The sequence below is a fragment of the Gekko japonicus genome, unplaced genomic scaffold (assembly GCF_001447785.1).
Source record: "Gekko japonicus isolate JY-2015 unplaced genomic scaffold, Gekko_japonicus_V1.1 scaffold15, whole genome shotgun sequence".
Classification (NCBI taxonomy): Eukaryota; Metazoa; Chordata; class Lepidosauria; order Squamata; family Gekkonidae; genus Gekko; species Gekko japonicus.
In genome coordinates, this window is record NW_015165830.1 from 737,280 (window position 1) to 763,039 (window position 25,760).

Consider the following 25,760-nt stretch of genomic DNA (forward strand, 5'->3'; position numbering starts at 1 on the left):
GCTCAAGAACCAGGACCTCTATGCTATATACAAAGAAAGAATGTGGCTGCTGACTTTTACTCAAAAATTCCAACTTAAAAAAAATCTGGCACCTAATCCAAAATTCTGATTTTTAAATAGAACAAACAAAATCCTGGCAACTATCTCAAAGGCTAAAAACCAGACTAGCCCAAAGGTTTAAAAATATGCTCCCCCCCCATCACTTAACCTTACACTGCTCTGATGTACAACTGATCTTTGCAACATGAATGGCAGACCAGAAGGATCACAAAGCAAATCAGTGTGTCAAAATCTTCAAGGAGTTTGAACTGCTGAGATACAAAGTACTTTGTGACCTGCTGTGATAGAACACTTAGGGTGAGACATGGAAACATGGCCTTTGGCTGAAAAGACCTTAGGATTGTCAGTTCTTGTTTCTGACAGAGTTCCTGGGCCTTAATACAGCAGCTTGTCATGTAGCTGTTCAAGACATAGAATTCTCAGCAGAAAAAAATGGCAGCCTTTTCAAGACCCAAGAGAGATCTGAGTCTTGACACTAGTCAATGAGAAGACTGAAACAGTGGTGGTGGAAAGTGCCATCAAGTTGCAATTGACTTACAGCAACCCCCTAGGGTTTTCAAGGCAAGAGACTAACAGTGGGCCCTGCCACACGGGGGGGGGGGGGGGGGGGCACGGCGAGTTTTTAGAGCCGCACGAAAAGAGACACGTGGTGGCGGGATCAGATAGATCCCCTGAGCTGCTGCGCAGTTCCTCCCCGGCACGATCAGATGCCGGGGGGGAAGCCATTGAAGGGAGAGTGAGGCAGCTGGTTGCGCATGTGTGTGCATGTGCAGTTCGGCCGGGAGCCTCGATTGCTCCTGCAGACGGGCGCGCTGGCGATCTCACCGCCACGCTTGCTGCAGCGTTTCGGGTAAGTCCTGCTCTTTTACAGGTTCTTTTTTTATGTGCATTTTCTGCCTGAAGGGCCGGATCGGGGATGGGTGCGCGCCGCTTCCCAGATGTTGCGATGTGATTGCGCCCGTTTGCTGCGTCCCCGATCCATCCCTCTTCCAGCCCTAAGCCTCCCGTGTGACCGGGGCCAGATATAAGATTGAAATAGACGGGTCATTATCCTGACTCCTCATCAGGAGGCTTTTAAATCTAATTTTAACAAATTATTTAGGTTTTAAGAACAGAAGCCTGGTATAAGAAGGCACGGCATGGCATGATGTCTAAGGCATCTTTCCTTTCACACCTGAAGAGTAAAAACAGAGTAAATCATGGGTGAAACAAAAGCACTCTCCTGTGGGACTTTACACTCACTTTGCTAGCTTCCCATGCAAAGCTGCTATGCTTTTCCTTCAGGAGTATCTCTTTTAAACCAGACCTTTAATTCCACCTCAAGAGCAAAAAGAACTGTGTCTTTCCCCCTTCCTTTTAAAGATTTTTCTCTGTCCCTTCTGTTTCTACCAGATTCATCCAGGTTCATCTACTTTCTTCCTGGCTCACCAGGCTGTCAGCTGTATCATGGGGCCTGCAGTCTAGTTGGGGCAAATCAAACACCAGCCTGTTATTTCCCACATGGCCTTGGAATGACCTTGAATTTGCTCATGTTTCCTCAGCACTGGTGTGTGTAAATGGAAAGATCAGCACAAGGTGACAACTGGCCCTTTCCCCCTAATCTCACATTGTTTATAGAGTGGACACAGGACAGAAACACGCACATAAAAGATTAATAAAAATCAGCATATTCAAGGAGAGGTGGGTGTTATGGATATGGATGGATTTTCTTTTCCTCTCTGCTCAGAAGTAGCTTGGATACAAAGTTTTAAAGCACCAGGACAAAGCATAGCCAAATGTTAGTGGGCAGAAGGTAACCCATTAACTCCAGCTTCCCTACAGTGATATTCAAATTAGAACTGCAAAGGTGTTTTTCTGATCTGTGTCTCCTGTGTTATTAACAGCTCAGGACATGAGAAAACTCAGTAGGTGAAGCCTTTCCCTTTACTGCTTCTGTGTGTGGGTAAAGCTTCACCAACTGAATTTACATTTGTTACATAGCTGTTAGGGGCACAGGAGGAAATAACCTGAGGAAACATGATAACACAGTCCTTCCTTCACACCCAAGTATAATGAGAGGCAGTGTGGTCTAATAGATAGCACTGGGCTCGACTTGGAGATTGGAGACCTGGGTTGAAGATTTTCCTAAATTATGAAGTCATCAGGGGGCCTAAAAGTATATTCAAGGTACATTTGCCCTTTTGCAAAGGGCAAATAGTAATACTTGCTCCTGGCTTTTGTATAAAGACAAAAGGCAGAATGATTAGAAAGCGTTTAGTTAAAGAAATGTTCAGCATAAACAGAAGTACTGGCATAGATTAAAGATTATGTTTTATTCCAGCAGAAGCATTTGTGGACTATCATTCACCTACCTGGAAATGGACCATGGAAGTTTATGCTGGAATAAAATTTAGCTCGTCTTTATGCTGCTATAAGACTCCTGTTTATTTCTGGTAAAACAGACTAACCCAGCTACACCTCTGAAATGAATTCAAACATAATAAACTAACAAAGAACCAGTGTAGCCTTCTGTTTCATGTAAACCATAAAATCCAGCTTCTAGGTAACTATTTTACTCTGGAAAATGGTTGGAGGAGTAGGTTGCGAATTTTTTCTAGCAGTGCTCCTGGTGCTTTTAACAACTATACTTGTGAGGCAGATGCTAATGCCACAGGAGCCTTTTTTAAAAAGACTGCAATTCTAATATGGCTATTATTGGGGAGGGTCACATTCTATGTTTTTCCACTGCTCAGCTCAACATTATCCTATTATATAATTAACTGTTGTGACTTGGCTTAAATCTCCTTTCCTTCTTATTGTTAGTTTATATAACCCTTCTAGTCATGCAGCCTGTGAAAGAACGTGTTATAAGGAGGACAGGCTGACTTTACCTTCGGTGCAGTTACCAGAGATCAGCAACACAAGCAGCTATGATCCACTATGGCTGTATGGTCTAAAATGGCAAATCCTTCCAGGCTTCTATTAGATAAGGTCCATCTAAGAACACCAGGAGAAATTTATGCTAGGCTCCCATTTCTCTATGATATCATTCCACTGACCCCTTGTCATCCTCCCACTTAGAAAAGCTTTGATTTGCTTTGTTCCTGGCTAAAGAAAGGGACATTCTACGTATGACTTCCCAAAGCATGAGACAGGAAACTGAGAATGGCCAGGTACACCTAGCCCGTGTCTGGAGGGAATCAAGATTTGTTGTTGCCAGGATACCATGAGAATCCTTTAAGACAGGTGCACAACTCTGAGAAAGGATAGCACATGAACCTTGTAAATAATGTCATCAGTCTGGGGGAGGCACCTAAGTGTTTAAACAATTAGATTTCTGGCTAAACAGGAGAGCTTTTTGCATAGGCCAAATTAGGGTTGCCAGCCTCCAGGTGGGGCCTGGAGAGCTCCCACTTTTACAACTGATCCCCAGCTGACAGAGATCAGCTTCCCTGGAGAAAATGGCTGCTTTGAAGAGTGAACTCTATGGCACTGTGCCAAGCCGAGGCCCCTCCCCTCCCCTCCCCAAACCCTCCCCTCTCCCAGATCCACCCCCAAAGTCCCCAGGTATTTTCCAGCCCAGAGCTGGCAACCCTAGGTCAAACTGATCAGGCAGAGTTTGCAGGCTGCATATTGCAAGCCACTCATGTTTCATAATCCTCCCTTCTTTTGGTTGGAACCTTCCTGGGAGCATAGCAATGTGCTTTCTGAAGTACCTGCTGGGCTGCAGTATGTACATATATGCCTTATGCGGGCGACACTGGACAATACTTTTGCCCCTCATTCCCCTATCTGTGGTGAGGAGAGAATGTGCACCTGCCTATCCTCCCACTCAGCATGCCAACCCCCCCCCCTAAACACCTGTACAGTTGGTTGCATGGTTGGCACATGTGCATGTTTGATTCAGATAATGACCCTGGGTACAGTGCAGCAATCTGGAAAACTATTAGCCAGTCTGGACCTCTGTCAGTCAGCCTAGCCCAGTATTACCTGCAACAACAGTCAGTCAGAGGTCTTCTCAGCCCTGTTATCGGAGATCATTCTGACTAGAGAAGACTGATCAAAGGTCACCCAGCAAGCTTCACGGCAGAATGAGGATTCAAACCTAGGCCTCCCATATCTTTTAACCACTACACCATACTAGATGGGATGAGGGGAAAAGTTGGGGATATTGGGGGGGGGTGGCAGTGTCTCCACACCCTATGCCTTTGCTGGATCTCAAGTGATATAAAGGGGAACTCTGTTCCTGCTTCAGAATTTTCCTTAGCCTGTGCTCCCTTTTGGGATACAAGCAGTCATATGAGAAAAGGGGGTTAAGACACTACAGGAGCCAGTGGAGCACAGTGAGAGCCATGGGGGGGGGGGTACTCAGTTGAAGTGCCACAACATTTCTGGTAAGGCTCTTATATCGTTAAGAGTTACACAGCCAAAACTCTGTTGCATTTTGTTAGCTGTTTCTCCGGTGCACTCAATCGAAATAACTAGTATGTAGCCTAAATGCTATCAGCTCAACAGAGAACAGAAACAATTTATGCTGTAGGAGATTTTGCCTTCTCATTGTTTCCTATGCTTCTTTCAACAATTTACTAGCTTTGTCCAGTCACTGATCTCTGTCACTCCTCAGGTCTTTTGCACAGCATGCCTCCATGTGCTCTGGAGAACTCTTAGTGGGTTGGGTGGAGTACCCACCATAAATCAATTATTTGTCATCATGTGAGATACATAGCCTGATGTTGACTCACCTTACGCGATCACTGAGTAGCGAACCTACAGTGAATTCACACTCATCCCATTGTGGTCAAAGGTACTGCATTTCTCAAAATGCTGAGCTCAGGAGTAACTAGTTCTTCAGGTTTCCAGCAGAAGGCATCTGTGCCAAGTGCTGAGTGCTACAAGACCCAACCAGTCACAAGACCACTGCCTCCCTGCTGGAGGTGTGTCCAAAATTTTAAAAAATGCTTTTTAAGAGTATTGAGTAAGTGGCTAAATATGCCAAGAATTTGTTTTTCTGTTGTTATTGAAGCTGAGCATGGGAAAGAGATGAACATCAGCAGTGAATTTAGAGCCAAGTACCTGTGTCCTTAGAAAAGTAAAGATAGGAAGAGAAGTTCACCACACGGCAGAGAGCCCCTCACACCAGCCCCTTTAGGGAGGTACATTTGTGTGCACCCTTCATGAAAGCAGCAGTTCCCACATGTATGGTCAGTAGTTATCAAGAAACCTTTTTAATGGGTCACCACCAAGTTGCTGTCTGCAGTGGCTGAAGTGAAGTGAACCAACTGGAGGGCCAGAACAACAATGCCATTGGTTGTCCTCTGTAGCTGAATATTAATTTTAAAAGTTTGCTAATGGTCACCCACTCATTTTCTCCTGCACATGGATATTGGTCTCTTTTGTAGTAAGGAGCTCTGAAATCTTGTTTATGATTATTGTTTTAGCTGTTTCTTTTCAGATTGTCTAGGATTTGTGTTCAAAGGTAAAGGTTTCCCTTGCTCAAAAGCCAGTCAAATCCGACTCTAGGGTTGCAATGCTCCTCTCCGTTTCAAAGCCGAAAAGCCAGCGCTGTCCGAAGACGTTTCCGTGGTCATGTGGCCGGCATGACTAAACACCAAGGTGCATGGAACGCTGTTACCTTCCCACCGAAGTGGTACCTATTTATCTACTTGCAATTTCTTGCTTTCGAACTGCTAGGTTGGCAGGAGCTGGAACTAGAGACGGGAGCTCACTCCGTCATGTGGCGCACTCGGGTCTCGAACTGCTGAACTACTGACCTTCCACAGCCTGCAGTTCAGCGTCTTAACCACTTGACCCACCGCCGCTCCTTTTTGTGTTCAAAACAAGCCAATAAATACTCACCGCCTGCATGCAGCACAGCTGTCATGATGGAGGGGAACCATGATGTCTCACTATTGCTAGCTTGGAAATCATGTTGCAGATCTTTGAAAAAGACCCCGATGCAGGAAGGAAAGCCCAGTGTAAGGCCTTGAACCAGCACAGTAGATATTAAGACCATCCAGGCCCATCCTTTATCCTGGACTGTGAAGGTCCTAGGGGCTGCTTTTCCTTCTTGGTCCATTGTCCCTGGGAACCTTTTCCTCAGCAAACCTAGTTCAAGGAAACCAAATGAGAGTGAGTAGCAGATGGTGCAATAAAAAATAAATAGTTGCAAAATAGCCAGTGCTCCCAAGCAGAACTCTCTGTGCTTCTCTAAAGCACCTCGCAGTCTTTTATACAGGCCCTGGTTTCAACAGCTGGCATGGGAGAGAGAGCTGCCTTCCTCTTTTATTTCGAAAGCGTATGAATGTCTCTTGATATAATAGCAGACACGCCTCTATGGAGGTAGGAGCCAGCATTACTCACCACGGTGTCCTTACTAGTTTCCCCTTTCCCCTGTTTTCCTTTTGCTGCCTTTATCTGATGTTATAAAACTCTTGTGTCAAGAGAAAGCAATGCATGCAAAGACTGAGGACGGAGAAAAGTATAAATATAGTTGAGTTGTAATAAGCACTCTCACACATCCCCTGTCCCCTTTACCCTACTTGCTTCAACACAGAATTTAAGGTGCCAGACAGGGACCTTCACATTTCACATTTCTCTCAAGAAGCAGAGAGAGCGAGAGAGAGAGAGAGAGAGAGAGAGAGAGAGAGATGCTTCACATTTCTGTGTCACATGAATAGCCTTTACACACACAAAGCACAAGAGCCCTCCCCCAATGATGTTGGGCTGCAATCACACACACTAAATACTCCACTTTCAATGCACTTTCGAACTGGATTTTGCCAGTTCACACAGTAAAAATCCAGTTGGAAAGTGCATTGGAAGTGGATTATTTCGTGTGTGTGACCGCAGCCTTAGTGTCATGTGTGAAAACACTATGAAAATAAATTGGGTCCCAGAAGCTGAACTATGCCACAGCAAGGGCAACCTGAGCATCTATCAAGTCTTCAGCAATGGGAAGGAAGTCACTGGCTGCCCTCCTGGAATGCTATACTCAGGCCCCGGTCACACAGGCTGGAAAATGCGGGGGGGGGGGAGCGTGGGTGTTTGCCCCGGGGCAAACTAACGCACGACTGCGCAATCAGACGTCCGGTTGAGGTCCCGTCGAGGTCCCGTGGCTAGGGGGGAGGTGCCAATCACACGACAGGCAAAGAAGCGGGGCGGCGCGGCAAACGGGGTTGGTTTTTTTAAAAAACTTTTAAAAAACTGAAGTGTGCACATGCTCCGTTAGGTGCTTGTGCACATCCGTGGAGCCTTGGAGGGAAAAATGACCTTTTTGCGAGGGGACATGGGCGGGCGCCGGATGCCACCGGAAACGCGATCAGACGCCCGCCCTTGCCCCGCGGTTTCCGGAAACTAGTACCTCCGAGGTACTAGGTTTTTGCCCCGGATCTTCGGCGGGAAGCCTCGGATGAGCCACGGGAGCTCTACGCTTCCCAGATGTGGCGGTGTGATCGCGCCCGAAAAATCTGCCTATCTTCCGCCTCTGCAGCGTGGCTAATGCTCCATGTGACCGCAGCCACAGTTACCCTGGACTGGAGGCTGGGGAGCAACATATTCTATACAGGCACTTTCTCCAAAGGTGAAAATGTTCTCTGTATAATGTCTCCATTTCTGCATGTCCACAACTAGCCTGGAGTAGCAGCAGCTGCAACAGAACAAAGAGCAGAGCCAATACAGTCCATGTGAAAGATATTTGGTATTGTTATAACCACTGCTCTAATGAGCTAACACCATAGCCATGGCTGGCCATCTGATGACTCTGGTACTTGCAAGGGAACAACAATTGGGAAGCATGGTCCAGAACAACTGCAATATGTAGTCTCCTGTATGCTTCTCTGGCTAGAGCCCCTCAATCAGCCAGAGTGGTTGTCACATAGAGATTTGGGGGAGCGTGCACTGGCAGCAACTGGCTTTCTCCCCCCCCCCCAGTCCATCCAGAAGTGGTAATCATGCAAAGTAGCTGATCTTCTGGATGCAGAAGACATTTTCAGTATTAGTCAAGACAATGCTGGCATGTACATTTCAGAAGTGGACTGTTAAAAGGACATGCAAATCAGGTTTAGTGGTTAGAATGTCTAACTAGGATCTGGGACTATTTCCAGTTTCAGATCCACATTCCGCCATGGAAGCTTGCTGGGTGTACTTGGGCCAGTCACGCACTCTCAGCTTAACCTACTTCACAGGACTGCTGTGAGGATAAAATGGAGGAGAGGAGAATGATGTAAGCTGCTTTGGGTCCCCACTAGGAGGAAAGGTGGGGTATAAATGAAGTAAATACATAAAATTAATGGAGTGGAAAAACTGTTTTGAGCCAGTACACTAAATCGCTGTCTTTCCCACTTTTCTCTGCTGGGAACCGGTTAGAGCATGCACATACCTCCCCGCTGTACTTAGGGAAACATTTGTGCCCAGCAAGCTGCCCCCGCCTTCCACCAAAGCTAGAGGCCTGGACACTCCTGTCCTTTGGTAGGAACACAGAAACAGAAATCATTACCACACCTACATGCACTGGGTTATTCTCTATTTTTACAGTAATCCCCGCTAATCTGCATACACAAATCTCTATTTCTTTTGGTACATATACAGCCCAGGAGGAGTAATACTTGTCCTCAGGTTTGTCCCCCAGTTTTGATCAACAGGTACATAAGAACACAAGAAGAGCCTTGCTGGATCAGATCAGTGGTCCATCTAGTCCAGCATCCTGTTTCACACAGTGGCCAAAACTGTTGCCCTGGAGGGCTAAAGAACTGGGCCTAGAGGACAAGGCCTTTCCCAGATGTTGCCTCCTAGCAATGGTGTTTCAGAATACAACGTTCAGTGGTACCTTTACTTTGGTTTTAGTTTGCTACAACAGACTAACACAGCTAACCCTTTGCAATAGTCACGAGATTTAAACAGATGCATGTATATTTAGCCTTTCTTTATATTGGGATAAATCTTAATACTGCTATTTAGTTTGAAGTGTTAAAAGTGTTGTGTTGAAAATAGTTCAGCAATTTTACAAAACAGACTAGTATATTATCCGCATATTGCTTAAATATTATAATGAAGAGGATGAAAGGGAAAACCCCTTTTTCCTTTTTTTCCCTTTTCTGTACCCCACTGTTTTCCTAAAATAAAATAAAATAAAATAAAATAAACACCACCACTAAGGGGCAAGCTACAAATCTGGGGGGGAGGGGGATTCAGAACCTTGGGGGTCAAATGGGGACATCCGAGAATTCAGGCAATCCCTTCTGCCCAGGCAGCCACTTTCAACACCAACAATGGTACATTCTGACCCCGGTCCTAGATTTTCCCCATTAAATCTTTAAAACTTGCAAACAGGAGGCCTGAATCTGTGTATCTATGGTATGTATATATCGTAAATATACTTATAATAAAGTTGCCTTGTCTGAAGTGCGGTTTGGGGAACATTTGATGGTACTTGGACGCTCTGCAGGGAGGGCGGGGTATAAATCTTAATAAATAAATAAATAAATAATGTTGTGTCCTTGGTGGGTGGAAGTGGGTTCAGGGTTAAGAACCAAGGGTTAAGTAGCCAAACTGTTTGGTTTTAGGCCAGGCATTGGCACTAGCAATTTAGGGGTGGCAGCAGTGAATCGATTCCTGACTATAAGAGATCAGGATCAAGCACCAATCTGTCTGGTGTCTTTCGATGCTTAAAGGATTTCCCAGGTGTTTTGCCCAAATCACCAGCAGATCTCCTTGCCCACCCTGATCAACCCCCTCCCACCATCATGATAACAGAGAAGGGTGCAGGTTCCCCATCCCTTCCCAAGGTAACTGAGATCCGATCGCCCAGCAAACTGCCCACCGCTTACCTGCTCACGCCGGCTGGGAGGAGAGGCGTGCTGCTGCAAGTTCTCTTCCAGGGTGCCACCTTCCCTTTCTCGATCGCTCTTCTCTTCCTAGAAGGGCCGTCCGTCCGGTTTCTTCACTCCGTCGGTCCCCAGCAGCCGTCGTGGCTGCCTGCTGCGGAGGAGGTGACGGAGGAGGTGGAGACTCGACTGGAGGGAAGCCAAGGCGGCCTCTTGCCGCGAGGGCAGCGCGGGCGAGCGGAGGACGACCCCAGCCCAGCCCAGCCCAGAGTGGTCCGTCCATATGGAAAGAGGGAGAGAGTTCCCCGACGACGATCATGCGGGCAAAGAGACGAGAACTGGCGTGGCTTGAGATCGACTGCCCTGGCAAGCGGTGTTTCTATAGATCTGTTTTCGGAAGTGTTACTCATCTGAAACGGCGCGGCTGCATTTGCACTATCCCACGGCCTGGTCTACACACCTAGCAGAATGAAGTGGAATCGGAGGGGGTAAAATGGGCTGTACAAGTGCAAGTGTGGAGAATTACTCTCCCTCTTTACACAAAACCTCTCCCTGCAAATAAAACGTTGTTACATTAGAGAGAACGGTTTTAGCTTAGTCTTTTGCATGCTGTGCAAACTTCCCACATACAGGGAATAATTATTGTAGCAGCAAACCGAATCTTGCAATCTGCAGTGGTACAGTCGGGTTGCCAGCCTCCAGATGGGGCCTGGAGATCTCCAGGAATTACAACTGATCTCCAAGCTACAGGGATCAGTTCCCCTAGAAAAAATGGTTGCTTTGGAGGGTGGGCTCCATTGTATTACATTTGTGTTGAAATTCCTCCCCTCCCCTCAGCGAATTTTCATTACCACCTCATTCTGCTGTCTGTGCTGATGAGACCAACTTCAGATTGCCCTTCACATCATGGAAGGCCCCTATAGACAATGCCCTCCACCATGAAAACTGGGAAGAAGGCTGAGGCCCAAGTCAGGAATGTTGCATTTTCCAACCGCTGGCAGGTCAGGCAACTGGTTCCCTATCTGTTTCCCTGCAACCTAGCCACATTGATCTATGCAATGGTCACTTCCAGGCTGGACTACTGTAATGCGTTCTATGCAGGGCTACACTTGAGACTGATCTGGAAACTGCAGCTGGTCCAGAATACAGCGGTGCATGTTGTTACTGGAACACCATTAAGAGTTCATATACATCTGGTGCTCCACCAGCTGCACTGGCTCCCAGTTGAATTCTGGATTTGTCCTTTAAAGCCCTTAAGTGGCCAGGGACCAGCATACCTTCAGGACCACCTCTCTTGGTATGTCCCTCAAAGAGTGTTACTACTTGATGGATAAGCATGCGCTGCTGGTCCCCGGTTTGAAGGAGGTCTGCTTAGCTTCAACCAGGGCCAGAGCCTTCTCAGCTGTGGCACCTGTCTGGTGGAACACTCTCCCAAGAGAGATCTGGGCCCTGCAAGACTTATTACGGAGATGTTCCGTCAGGCCTACGTTTGAGGCGGTGGAGCTCAATTAGTACTGGCCTCCCCCGGTGCACCTTTATCCTATTGATTTCTACTCATCTACCCACCTCCTGTAACATCAGTTATCACCTGCCATGTATATAGGTATAGTGGACCCAGGAATAGTATATCATTTGGCACCATATGATATGATGTTTATAATTGGGTTTTGCTGTAAGATTACATCATGTTGACTGTTTTATTGTAACTTATTTTACTGTAGTAATCCACCCTAAACCTTGCTGTGCAGGGGAGGGCAGACTAGAAAAATAAATAAATAAATAAATAAATAAAGTTGTTCTCCCTGAGATCTAATATTCTTGGTTGAGGTATCAGGTTTGGATTGGGGAAGGAGTGTAAGAAGCCTTTTGCGACTCTTTAGTCACCAAGGTTATATGACAGGATAGTTAAAGGGTATGGCTGATCTGCATTAAGTGATCTTGAGCATGTAGCAAGTAGCCACTCATTCAGCTGTCAGGGAGGGGACATAGAAAGCAGATAGTTGCAGCCTGTGATAATCGCAAGTAGATTTCTGCTATCTGCCTGGGCATTTGTTGGTTATCAAAGAGTAAGAGGTATGTCAGTATCAGCAAATCCACACCTTTCCCCTCATTATCTGATTCAAAGATAAGGCAAAATATAACCTTTTTTATATGGGTAAGATATAAGACATCCTGGATGTGCATCCATGTGTAAAAGTTTCATTATGTATAGAAAGGATCCTTGGAAGATCTGATGGAAACATATTTTATTGTAATTTTTCAAAAAAGTAGTGATATAAATAACAACATGTTAAGGTCAGAGACATTAAATACCTTCCTAAGTACAGACCTGTAAAACAGTTATAAAATTCTATCCAATCCTTTTAAAATCAATACAATACAACAATAGTACACACAAAAATGTTTCTGTCTATGGCAATGAAGTTGCAGCTTTTATTCCATTAGTAAGTAGAGTTTTTCTCCCTAGAATAGGAGCAGAAAAAGTGCATTTGTCCCTTCAGATAATCTCAAATGCTTGTGGTTTATCTTATGACCATCTCAAGAGGTTTGTCTAACCATTCTTTGGTTGCATGAATAACCTATATAAATGACTACTTGTTCCCCCCCCCCATATTTATCGCAAGCTTTCAATAATTTAACAGGTATGTCTTTCTGACCCAATGTCCTATTTCTACTCTCCTTATCTATACAATGAATTGCTTGCAAGTAATTAAAGATAAATATATGTTGGAAGGCCTAAGTAGAATTTAGGAATCAAAGCTATATCAAAATCTTCACAGTTTGGGCATTATTTATGATAACTGGCTTTATGTCTTAGCAATTACCCTTTCAGAATTTTGTAATCTATGTTCAACAATGAAATCTGGTTATAAGAGTATTTTTCTTCCTTTAATAAGACAGTAACCTTTCCAGGATTCTGGAAAATCCATAATGCATAACTGACACCCTTGTTATTTGTACTGGAGTAATTTTATTGATTCATAACTATCAGTACATTGTTTGAATTCAGTTTAATATTAATTTCTATACATTTAATATTAATTACAAAAATATGGTGATACTAAGATGTGGTCTATTTCTAAATAGAAAACATAGCTAATTGAATAGCAGGTACATTATCTTTTGACTGAGTGAAAATACTGTCATGCTTCACCCATTTCCCACTGTTTCAACCATCTCAAAAGCATCTTTGGAATAACATTTGTGTTAAAATCTCCACATCTGTAGGTGCTCTGGCAATCAAATCTCCTGTTCTGAGCGTATGTAACTGGTGTTCAGGACATAGGACAGACCAGAGATTCTGTTGATGTTCCCTCCACCCTGTTGCTCATTGTTCTTCTTACCTGAGCTGATCTCAGACCTGACATTGATGTCCCCAAGGCTGTTGGTTCTTAGGGACTTCATCATCAGCACTGAGGTCAGCTTAACAGGCGTGGCTCAGGACTTCATGGCAGCCATAAAAAACAGGAGGCTGTTCCAAAATATCTCCATCCTCAAACATTTGGTTTATCATAAGTTCAGTGTGGTCTTCTGCACCAAGAAAGGGCTTGAAAGTGAGGAATATTTCTACTGCTCCCTGGTCATGAACTAATCATTACTTGGTGAGGTTTAGATGGTTCTGGACTGAAAGCCTCTGGGAGGGTAGGAGACCTATTAAGAGGGACTGCCTCGAGGCTGATGTATCTAAATGGATTCCAACAGGCCCTCAGGAGTTTTTGGCTGACATGGTGTGCTTCTCCTGATGCCCCTGGTTTATTTTTGAAACTGTGTGATATGGTCGATTGGGGTGGGTGACACAATTGCTTCTAGAGATCTTCTTTCCCATGGAACAACTTGAATGGCTTATGAAGGAACATAAGGCTATGAAATGGGTTAACAGACAGAATAAACAGAGGAAAGGTTGATTTAAAAAATGATCAACCACTGACCAGAGCACAGCTTTGCACCTACTTGGGAGCCGTGAGGGCAGTGAAGTGGTCTCATTTCTCCCCTCACCACTGCACCCATACAAAACTGACCACTTGTGCTTTTCCAACTGCTGAGGGAGCTTTTACAGCTTTCTGTCTGTGTGAACAGACAGCATTCTAAGTACTCTGTGATATATTTGCTAAACATTTCACAGACAAAATAGCTCCCACAACTTGAGTCCCACTAGCTTAACAAAGAAGTCTTAGAATGACATCAGTGCGCTGTCTAGTTGCAATTGCTTGGATGAATTTCAGTTATGGTGGCTTGTTTAGTATGAGTAAGAGTTTCTAAAGCCCTCTTTATTAATCTCTCGCTCGAAAGAAATATACCCCCAAACCCTGAATTTAGGCCACAACATTCTGATTTTGGGTCTTTATGACAAAGCTGCAGGCTCTGATCTAGGGCTGGAGTGAAAACAGAGATGGAATTTAGTGAACCATCAGAGAACATTTATTGAGACAAATCCAGGTACAAGCATGGGTAAATTAATGTTCAGGTAATAGGGTTGCCAAAGGTTGGCCTTGAGATCCCCTGGAAGGACAACTGACCTCCAGATGACATAAATCAATTCCCCTGGAGGAAATGGAAGCTTTGAAAGATGGACGCAGATCCCAGCTGAGTTCCTTCTCTTAAAGGTGTGAGTGAGCAATTTGGCTACTGCATAAATCAGTTTGCTCTGGAGCCATCTTTCCTGAGCGAAGACAAAAAATGTGTGAGCCGGAGGCTAAAAAACTGTGAGCTAGCTCACACCAACTCAGCTTAGAGGGAACACTGGTCTCTTCCTAAGCTCATGTGGGGTGGCCACCATTCGGCTAGCAAAAAGCCTCCTGTCTCCCAAGGCGCTCTCTAGAAAATACGTACAAGGAGCAAGAAATTGCAAGTAGATAAATAGGTACCACTTCAGTGGGAAGGTAACAGCGTTCTGTGCGCCTTGGTGTTTAGTCATGCCAGCCACATGACCACGGAAACGTCTTCGGACAGCGCTGGCTCTTCGGCTTTGAAACGGAGATGAGCACTGCAACCCTAGAGTCGGACTCGACTGGCTTTCGAGCAAGGGAACCTTTACCTTTTACACCCCATTCAGTTTTCCTATCCTGGCTCTCCAAGGCCATTTTAGGTGGGAACATAGTGTGGAAGGGAAGGTTTATCCCCCCCCCCCTCTTGTGCTGTGGCTTCAATGAGAATCCACCACTGCCACCCTCACCTGATAATTGTATTAAAAATGCTGGAAACTCAAATCACAGAAACCCCAGCATCTCCTCTGGGACTGACCTTTAGCTGCCATGTTGTCAATCATATGGCATGGCTATCTTGGCTCAATTGCACAGCCCTAAGGTATTTAGATAATACTTCCAAAATAGCAGTGCGTGGTTTATAATGGAATGATGAGAAAGATATTAGTTACCCCAGGGTAACCATGGCACTAGAGTTGCCAGTAGGCTTGCCAAGTCCTCCCGGGGGGGCGGGGAAACCCCTGCCCCAGAGGCCCGTTCCCCGCTGCCGGCAGATCGGGCCCCGAGGGAACCCCACCCCCAAAGTACGTGACGTGCACGTCACCCGGAAGTGACGTGACCACGCCGGGCACGCTGGGGGCGGGGCCACGGTCATCCCAGGGAAAACTATGGCGCGCTCCGGGAAACAGCCAGGAGTCCCCCGCTCCAGCAAGAGGTAAGACTTGGCAACCCTAGTTGCCAGCCTCCAGATGTATAATTACAATTGATCTTTGGAATACAGAAATCAGTTCTCCAGGAAAAAATGGCAGCTTTGGAAGGTGGACTCGATGGCACCGCATCCCTGATGAGCCCCATTTCTTCCCCAAACGCCACCCTCCCCAGGCTCCAGGAATTTCCCAGCCCTGAGCTTGCAATCCTACATCGCACTGCTATTTCTGATGGGACAACTGCGAGTCAGAGTTGTCTTCAAATATGCAATACTATTGGAACGCTCAGGGTTAAGTTTTCATCATTGCAAACATAACCTGCCCTTCAGCTACTTGTTATAAAATAGATTTAGAGTCAACTGGAACAGAAGTCAGCAAAAAGGATATGGTGAATTAGGTTAGGGAATAAGATAAGAGAGACCTCCACTGTCTCAGTCCCAGGATCGTCCACAACACTGGATATGCCTACAAGGTCAGACCGTTTTAAACGATTCTGTGGGTGAGCAGAATTATCATTTAAAACTCCATTAAAGTGATGTCAGAAAGGCAGAGGAGGAAAACTTTTCCAGCCAGTACGAAAAAAACCACATGAATAATAAGAATCTGATTTAAACATTCTGAATTTTACTTATGATCAGTTGGGGGTGGGGGGAGTATCCGTTTACCTCCATCCATACCTACACGGTAGTCAAGATTTCTTTAAATGAAAGCTGAGATTCCCACAGTGTTATAATTTACGTTGGTCTTGGGATATCAGACTACTGCAAATTTTAAAGATCAGATAAATTGTTAGAATTGGCAGGTTAGCAATCCAGCATCCAGATTAGCTACTCATATGCTGTTTTATTTACCCTACTTTTCAAACCAACAAATTGGGCCCCAGTGTGGCTTACAACAATTAAAAGCATAAGTAAGCATCACTTAAAATATAATTTAGTGAGGACTCAGTACCCTGTGGCCCTTTCTTTGGGGCCTAACTGATGTATAGCATCACAGTTATATAGATGTATTAAGAGTTGCCAGCCTCCATATGGAGCCTGGAGATCTGGAATTACAGCTGATCTACAGACTGCAGAGATCAGTTCCCCCTGGAGGAAATGGATGCTTTGGAGGGTAGCATTATACCTCACTGAAACCCCTCTGCCCCCTGAACCCCACATCCCCCAGGCTCCACCCCAAATCTCCAGGAATTTCCTAACCTGGAGTTGGCAATCCTAAATACACAGGGAACCTTCCCAATTGCGATGCCCAGTGAACAACATCATTTATACAAACAATATTCCCAAGTATTATAAGTTCCAGAATGTTGTAAATTCTGTGGCAGAGACTGTTACTACAGCTATATTGTGTTGTATATAGCCTATAGAAATAGTAGAAGTACTACTGGCATCTGATCCAGTGGCCATTTAGACATGGTTAACGGCATAGCTGGATCTCTTTGTTTTTGGAAGTACAAAAAATGGATGAAAATATATTGTGATCAAAGAAAGCTCGAGCTTGCTGTGAGACAGCTCCATCCAATAGGAAAATGGTGACACGGAGAATATTCAGGCAGCAAAATCTGACCAGGTTACCTCTGGGGGACTAATTTTATAGTGTATTTGGTATGTACAAAGCAACATCTCCAAGTGGGCTGATATAAGCACTCAGCTTCAGTGATTATGGCATTACCACCAGCCCATATGTACCACACACACAATTTTGTAAGGTTAGTTGTATGGTTATTGGACACACATTTCACAAAGGGTGGTTCTGCAGCTGGCATTTGCTCCACATTTTCTCAGCTGGGAGGAAAAAGTACAGCTCAAAATCACATTTAAATACCTCTGGGCAATGTGGTACTGGCTGCAAAGTCACCACTGAACGGCCATAAAATGGCCATAAATCTATGTAGATGGTACAATAAAATCTGACAATCAAAGAACTCGAAACTGGCATGGAGTGTGGAAGCTACCATAAAACCCGATAATCAAAGGAAGTGAAGCCAGCATGGAATGCAGAGGGGAATTTTTGTTCCAATGTGGGTTTCGTAAAACAACGGAGGGAAAAGCCAATGCAGAATCAGCCAAAGTCAATCCCAGTATGATTCTGAATTTATGATCCAGTTCCATTTGAGTCTTGAACAGCCATGCTGCATCTCATTGCATACTACACACTTGGTCCAAAAACATATGATAATTCTGCAGCACAACAAAGAGGGATCCTGTCCAAGAGAGGGGACCCTCCCCCCAAACCCTACCCTGTTTTCCAAAACAGCAAGATATAGTTAGTGTTCATGAACACATAAGATACGCTTTGCCAAGCAATAGAGGACTCCACCCTCAGTAATTAAACTGTAAACAATACAGAGTGCCTTGGGAGCGCCTTCAGGTGCAGCCATGGAGACACTGGGAAGCAGCCAGGGCAGTCATCCAAGGCAAATTGCTGGCAATCACTGCCAACAAGGGCAATTTAACATCCAAAAGTTCTTAAAGCTTAACTGAAAAGAGCTTGTCAGAAGATTGTAATGACATGTGAAACTACTCCGTCAGTGCAAGGCTAGTTGGAAGGCTGGTGCCTAAAGATACAGGCCCTTGGCTTTGAAGTAGCCATGGACTCTTGGCAAGCTGGTGTCTGAAATCACAGCAACACATGAAGCTGCCTTATAGTGAACCACACTTTCGGTCCATCAAGGTCAGTGTTGTCTACTCAGACTGGCAGTGGCTCTCCAGGGTCTTAGACAGAGATGTTTCACATCACTTATGAACTTATCCTTTTAAGTGGAGATGCCATGGATTGAACCTGGGACCTTCTGCATGTCAGTCAGGTGCTCTACCACTGAGTGTCAGTTAACACTGCCATGTCTTTGGAATGTGTGGGGAGTGATGCTCCTTCCTGGTACACTAACGATGTCTACTGTCTGGGTTATTATCTGTGTGTGCTTTTCTGACCTTGGGCTTCCAACTGCTCCTGACCTGCTGAGAATGAACGGCTCACTTTTCTCCTGCTCACTTTTCTCTCGCGCGCAATGCTTATTGGCTTATGCTTGTAATGGGGGGTGCTTTGAAACGACTATAACTTTGGGTGCCCAGCTGCTTTGGGCCATTCCTGACAAAAAATGTTCACTTGTCATAGTTATGAACTACCAATAAACAGAATACTTCTTATGAAGCGCTGTATGGTGTGATCTGACTATAGAACCGGACACTGAGCTATAGCCCCTCCCCATGCAGTCTATAGAAATAGGATCACACAGCCATACTCGATTACAGATAACTATATTTTTTTTTAAGGTGCCCATGGGTAGGGGAGGCTGGAAAAAGAAGCAAAATATATTCTCTGGTGCCTGTGTAGTGGACACAATGAACTTTTGTGACACCACAGTTGTGACATAACATCCTGAAATACCTTTGAAACACGAGTGTTGAATCAACTCCAAGATAAGGCAGGTCAGAATCTAGGATATTTAAGGAGCAAGCCTAAGTGTGTCTACTCAGAAGTAAGACCTACCTAATCAATGGGGCTTGCTCCCAGGAAAGTGCCCTTAGGATTGCAACCGCTGCAAAATTCCACTTAAGTTGCCGACTTCATTGAATAATATGTGGATCAGCATGACTCAAAAATGTCATTGGAGCAACAAGAAAATCGTGTCTTCATAGGTCTGAAGCAAAATAACTCTCCCTGGGATGGGGATGATATTTGCTTTTCCTTTCCAATACTACATCATGTCATTTCCACAAATACACTTGTATCAGCATAACTTAGAAAATGCTGGGCAGAATCTAGTATGAGGGGCTGACCATAATATTTATTTACTTATTATTTATTTCTTTATTAATCACATTTATACCCTGCCCTCCCCGCAATGCAGGCTCAGGGCGGCTCACAGTCAATACCTAAAATACAGTTAAAACTACATAAAACCATATAAAACAATTCCATATTAATATAGTTTCATAAAGTGCTGAAAATAGTTACTCAAGATGGCTTATTTCAGTGTACTCTCTAAAAATCCTTCTGCTCAAGATCTTCCTGTGGCTCAGGCTAGATGTTAAAACCAAGAGCCAGGACTCTATAATGTCAGGCACCCTAGCTGAAAGCCTGAAGGAAGAGCTCCGTCCCACAAAACTACAAAAGGTCCCACAGGGCCCTGATCTCCTCCAGGAGCTCATTCCACCAGGATGGGGCCACCACTGAGAAAGCCCTGGCCCGGGTAGTAGCAAGCCTGGCCCAATCGATTTTGAGACCCTGACCGAAGTACTCTCTGGAGGTATATATGGGGAAAGCTGATCCCGCAGGTATGCTGGACCCTGGCCATATAAGGCTTTAAAGGTAAGAACCAGCACCTTGAAGCGGATTTGGTATGCTATTGGCAGCCAGTGTAGTTGCCACAGCACAGGCTGGATGTTCTCCCACTTGGGGAGAACCATCAAAAGCCTGGCTGCAGCATTCTACACTAGCTGCAGTTTCCGGATCTGCAACAAGGGCCGCCCCATGTAGAGAGTGTTACAGTAGTCTAGTCTCGAGGTGACCATAGCATGGGTCACTGTTGCTAGGTCGGCGTGGTCGAGGAAGGGTACCAACTGCCTGACCAGCCGAAGATGGTAAAAGGCGACCTGGCAGTGGCCGCTACCTGGGCCTCCATCTTTAGAGAGGCCTCCAGGGGCACTCCCAAATTCCTAACCTCTGACACTCGCACCAATGGCACCCCGTCGAAGGTCAGGAGTGGGAACCCCACCCCCAAATCACCTCGACTCAAGCACAGGACCTCCATCTTCGTCGGGTTCAGTTTCAGCTGACTCAGCCTAAGCCAACCAGCCACGGCTTGCAATGCCTGGTCTAGGTCTTCCGGTCTGGATTCGGACCAACTGCCCAACATCAGATAGAACTGGGTGTCATCAGCGTACTGGTGACATCCCAGCCCATGCCTCTGGGCAATCTGAGCAAGGAGGCGCATATAGATGTTAAATAATATTGGGAACAGCACTGCCCCTTGAGGCACTCCACAGTCCAGTGGATGCCTCTTGGACTGCTGTTCCCCTAGCGCCACCCTTTGTCCTCGACCTTGGAGAAAGGAAGCGAGCCATTGTAAGGCAAGCCCCTGCATTCCTATGTCGGCAAGGTGGTGGACCAGTAGCAGATGGTGAACTGTGTTGAACACCGCCAACAGGTCCAGCAACATCAGCACCACCAATCCACCTTGATCCAGATGCCTATGAAGGTCATCCGTGAGGGCAACCAGTGCCGTCTCCGTCCCATGACCAGGGCGAAAGCCAGGCTGGAAGGGGTCTAAGATGGAAGCGTCATCCAAAAAGCTCTGTAGTTGACTCGCTACCGCCCTCTCTATTAATTTGCCCAAATAAAGCAAATTGGAAACCGGCGATAGTTGGCCAATTCAGCTGGATCCAGAGATGGTTTTTTCAACAGAGGGCGGACCACTGCTTCCTTAAGCACCCCAGGGAACTGTCCCTCAGTGAGGGACTTGTTGATAATCTCCCTCAAGGTGCCTTGAAACCCATCACGGCCAGCTTTAATTAGCCACGATGGGCATGGATCAAGGCAGCATGTGGTATGGCGAACAGCTAGGAGCAGTTTGTCAACTTCATCTAGGCTGAGTTTATTATTATTATTGAGTTCAACATTTGTATAAATAGGGAGTTGCCCAAAAAGACTAACACAAGCACTTTTAACTTTAAAAGGGGTAACTTCTCTAATATGAGGGGACATGTGAGGAGGAAACTGAAAGGAAAAGTAGAAAGGGTCAAAGCCATCGGGGAAGGTTGGAGACTATTTAAAACTACAATCCTAGAAGCTCAGAAAAAATATATATACCGCAGGTTAGGAAAGGCACAAATAGGTATAGAAAAAAGCCTGCATGGTTAACAAACAAAGTAATGGAAGCTATAAAAGGTAAGAAGGATTCCTTTAAGCAGTGGCAAGCTAGTCTCAGTGAGGTTGATAAAAGGGAACACAGGCTGTGGTAAATAAAATGCAAGTCTGTGATCAGGCAGGCAAAAAGGGAATATGAGGAGCATATAGCAAAAAAACATAAAGACCAACAATAAAACTTTCTTCAAATACATTAGAAGCAGGAAACCAGCCAGGGAGGCAGTGGGGCCCTTGGATGACTAAGGGGTAAAAGGAGTACTGTAGGATGATAGGGAAATGGCTGAGAAGCTAAATGCATTTTTTGCCTCCGTCTTCACTGTGGAAGATGAGAAGTGCTTGCCCACTCCAGAACCGCTGACTTCGAGAGGGGTGTTGAAAGACCTGAGTCAGATTGAGGTGACGAGAGAGGAGGTCCTAAAACTGATAGACAACTTAAAAACGGATAAATCACAAGGCCCGGATGGCATACATCCATGAGTTCTGAAAGAATTCAAACATGAACTTGTGGATCTCCTGACAAAAATATGTAATCTTTCCTTAAAATCTGCCTCCTTTCCTGAGGACTGGAAGGTAGCTAATGTCACTCCCATCTTTAAAAAGGGTTCCAGAGGAGATCCGGGAAATTACAGGCCAGTCAGTCTGATGTCAATACCGGGTAAATTGGTGGAAACTGTTATTAAGGAAAGAATTAGTAGGCACATTGATGAACAAAACCTATTGAGGCAGACTCAGCATAGGTTCTGTAAGGGAAGAACTTGTCTCACTAACCTGTTAGTGTTCTTTGAGGGAGTGAACAAACATGTGGACAAGGGGGACCCAATAGATTTTGTTTACCGACTTCCAGAAAGCTTTTGATAAAGTTTTTCATCAAAGGCTCCTAAGTAAGCTCAGTAGCCATGGGATAAAAGGATAAGTCCTTTTGTGGATCAAAAACTAATTAATAAGAAACAGAGATCAAGTATAAATGGGCAATTTTCTCAGTGGAGGGTGGTAAGCAGTGGGGTACCACAGGGATCAGTACTTGGTCTAATGCTTTTTAACTTGTTTAGTAATGATTTGGAGTTGGGAGTAAGCAGTGAAGTGGCTAAATTTGTGAATGACAAGAACTTGTTCCTGGTGGTGAAAAGCAGGGGGGATTGTGAGGCACTCCAAAGGGATCTGTCAAGGATGGGTGAGTGGGCATCAATGGTGCGACCTCATTTGGAATACTGTGTACAGTTCTGGTCACCACCAGGGCCGGCCCACCCATAGAAAAATTTAGGCATTTGCCTAGGGGCACCACCTCATGGAAGGGCGCCCTGGCCTGCTGTCCCCCCCCCCCGCCAAAAGCCCTGCTTTGTTGCAACTACGGGGCTGTCTTGGCACCCCTGGGCTTGGTCTGCTCCAGTGGGGTGGGGATTGGCTGCTCTGACTTCCAGGACTCCCTGTCCACCTGGAAGCCCCCCCGGAAGCGCCCCACGCAGCATCTTTCCCGGGCAGGACCAACCCGCAGCTCCCACAAGCCCTTGCATGATGAGGTGGCTGGAGCAGGTGAGGGCACCACAGTCTGACCCCTGGCAGCCACTCCAGCGACCCTCTGGCCACACCAAGTGCCTTTGCCGCACCGCCACGGGCTCAGCCAAGAGGTTTGTTTCTTGTTTAAAAAGAGTGGAGTGGGGGAGAACCCATGAAGGTGCTTGAGGGGGAGGGGCCTTTGAAACCTTGCAAGCGGTGCTTCCCGGCTCATTTCAAGAGTGGCTTCCCCATGGAGCCAAAAGTTCCCCCGTTCAAAGGAAGGGGGTGACTTGGGTCCCAGATGCCACGCTCTGCCTTTTCCCCCTCGTAGAGGCAAGGAGATGTTCGAGTCCATTGCAGAGACATGAGCAATTTACAAGGCTTGCCAAATTCTCTTTGTGCCCCGGAGCTGGGGGGAGGGTTAGGGGCTGGTAGAAGCAGCCAGGAGCACAAACTCCTCACTCCAAGTTCTGGTAACCCAGTCCACAGTCAACAATTCCTTCCCAATGCACAGCTAGTGGCAATGCAAATTAAGCCTTATTGTTCTCATTGGTGCCAGATTCAAAACTGAACTCCAGTGGCACCTTAAAGACTTCCAAAATGTATTCCAACATGAGCTTTTGTGAATCAGAGCTTACTTCTTCACTACACCAGTTTGGTGTAGTGGTTAAGTGTGCCGACTCTAACCTGGGAGAACCAGGTTTGATTCCCCACTCCTCCACTTGCACCTGCTGGATGACCTTGGGCAAGCCATAGTTCTGATAAGAGCTGTCCTTGAAAGGGCAGTAATTGAAAAAGCTCTCTCAGCCCCACCTACCTCACAGGGTGTCTGTTGTGGGGAGGGGAAGGGAAAGGAGTTTGTAAGCCACTCTGAGACTCTGAGTGAAGGGCGGGGTATAAATCCGATCTCTTCTCTTCTTCTTCTTCATTAGAAGGGAATCTTTTCGGGGATTTTTATAACAAAAAGCACAGGGAGTAGGGGGAGGAGCTAGAGCATAGAGGGGCTGTCCCTTACCCAGGAAATCATGCCTGAATATTCAAAATTAAAAAAATAAATAAATTAGCAATTTCAAATTTGGTGTTTTTCATTCTTCCTAAAATGCATTTATATTTGAAAATTGGTGGCCGCATTGGGGGGGGGGGCACCAGAAGGTATCCTCGTCTAGTGTGCAAAAAAACCTGGGGCCAGCCCTGGTCACCACACCTCAGAAAGGATATTATAGCATTGGAAAAAGTGCAGAAAAGGGTAACTAGAATGATAAAAGGGTTGGAACACTTTCCCTATGAAGAAAGGTCAAGGTGCTTGGGGCTCTTTAGCTTGGAGAAACAACGACTGAGGGTGACATGATAAAGGTTTACAAGATTTTACATGGGATAGAACAGGTCGAGAAAGAAGTACTTTTCTCCCTTTCTCACAATACAAGAACTCGTGGGCATTCAATGAAATTGCTGAGCAGTCGGGTTAGAATGAATAAAAGGAAGTACTTCTTCACCCAAAGAGTGATTAACACATGGAATTCACTGCCACAGGAGGTGGTGGTGGGTGGCTACAAGCATGGACGGCTTCAAGAGGGAATTAGATAAGCATATGGAGCACAGATCCATCAGTGGCTATTAGCCACAAGGTATAGATAGGAACCCTGGGGCAAGTCTTCTTGGTGCTAGGGTGGGGCAACAGTGGGAGAGCTTCTAGTGTCCTGGCCCCACTGCTGGACCTCCTGATGGCACCTGGTGTTTTTGGCCACTGTGTGACAGAGTGTTGGACTGGATGGGCCATTGGCCTGATCCAACATTGGCTTCTCTTATGTTCTTATACATGCAAGCAACCCAGATTTTGAGGTCGGGTGGAATCAGCATAAAGATGTCACATGTGGACATTGCCACCAATGCCCCTAGACAAATGTCAACCTGGGGAAACCAGTGGAGAATTCCTCTTGTCTGACATTCGTTAATTCTCCTTTGCACCCCATCCACTTCCTTTGCACTCTACATTAAAGATACTAGATACAAAGAGTCACATGATCTTGAGGAAATAGTTTATTGGCCAAATCCTCCCTTGGTGAGAGATTTAAATGAGCATCCCACTTTCTGATTGGGCCATAGAGAAACTCCCTGCTCCTTGAAACAGATGCTGGCAAAGAGGAAGCCTTTGTCACTCTTTTGCCACCTATTCTTTTAGGTGCCTGCTGTGCAAAAGGTGATCAGTCTCTGGGGGAGGAGGCATCTTTTATTTTAGGTAGCAAGAAACCAGTTGTTTTATTTTACTTTCCGTGTTCTGTAGCATCACCTCTTAGATTTCCCCATTATCTTATTATGTAGAATCAAACCTTTCCCTTCCATTTGTTCTTTGAGTAGGAGAGATACTCTGAATTATTCTTCCTCATGAGCCTGCTGCTCAAGCACATACTACAAACTGAGGGAGAAAAGGGTGAGATGGGTTCCTTTTCCCTATCTCAAGGTCCTTTCGCACATGCAGAATAATACACTTTCAGCCTACTTTCAATGCTCTTCTGAACTGGATTTTACAGTGTGAAATGGCAAAATCCACTTGTAAACAATAGCTAAACTGCATTGAAAAAATGCCCTCAAACATACAGACAGTATTTAAACAAGAGAATTACCAGCTGGCTGAAAGCAGTCTATTAATATATCTACAAGCGGTACGTGGTGGCAGGAAGTACTGAAAAGGTATTTTATGGTCTAGGAGCATGTGTTGCACACATGATGCCTCATACAAGGATACCGAGCGGATCCAGAAAATGGGTAATTGTAACAAACACATTCTTCATTTCTGCTTGTGAGGTTGTGATTTTAAAAAGGAAAAGGAACCTTGCATCATCAGCAATGAGAGAGAAGTTAATTTATCAGCAACAGCAAAGCCTTCTATAATGAATTAGGTATTTTGGTCT

At 45.5% G+C, this 25,760-nt stretch overlaps 1 protein-coding gene across 1 annotated transcript in view; it reads right to left on the bottom strand.

The window, feature by feature from the left end:
- The window catches only part of SLC16A5 (solute carrier family 16 (monocarboxylate transporter), member 5), a 29,108-nt gene extending 19,096 nt beyond the window's left edge, over nucleotides 1-10,012 (bottom strand). Inside the window, exons 1-2 of the mRNA XM_015410772.1 lie at nucleotides 9,864-10,012; nucleotides 5,896-6,144 (exon numbers count right to left, since the gene is read on the bottom strand). Of these exons, the coding sequence (XP_015266258.1) occupies nucleotides 5,896-6,115 (220 nt within the window). The 5' untranslated portion in view covers nucleotides 6,116-6,144; nucleotides 9,864-10,012. The remainder of the gene's footprint in view (nucleotides 1-5,895; nucleotides 6,145-9,863) is intronic.
- Nucleotides 10,013-25,760: the final 15,748 nt, after the last annotated feature.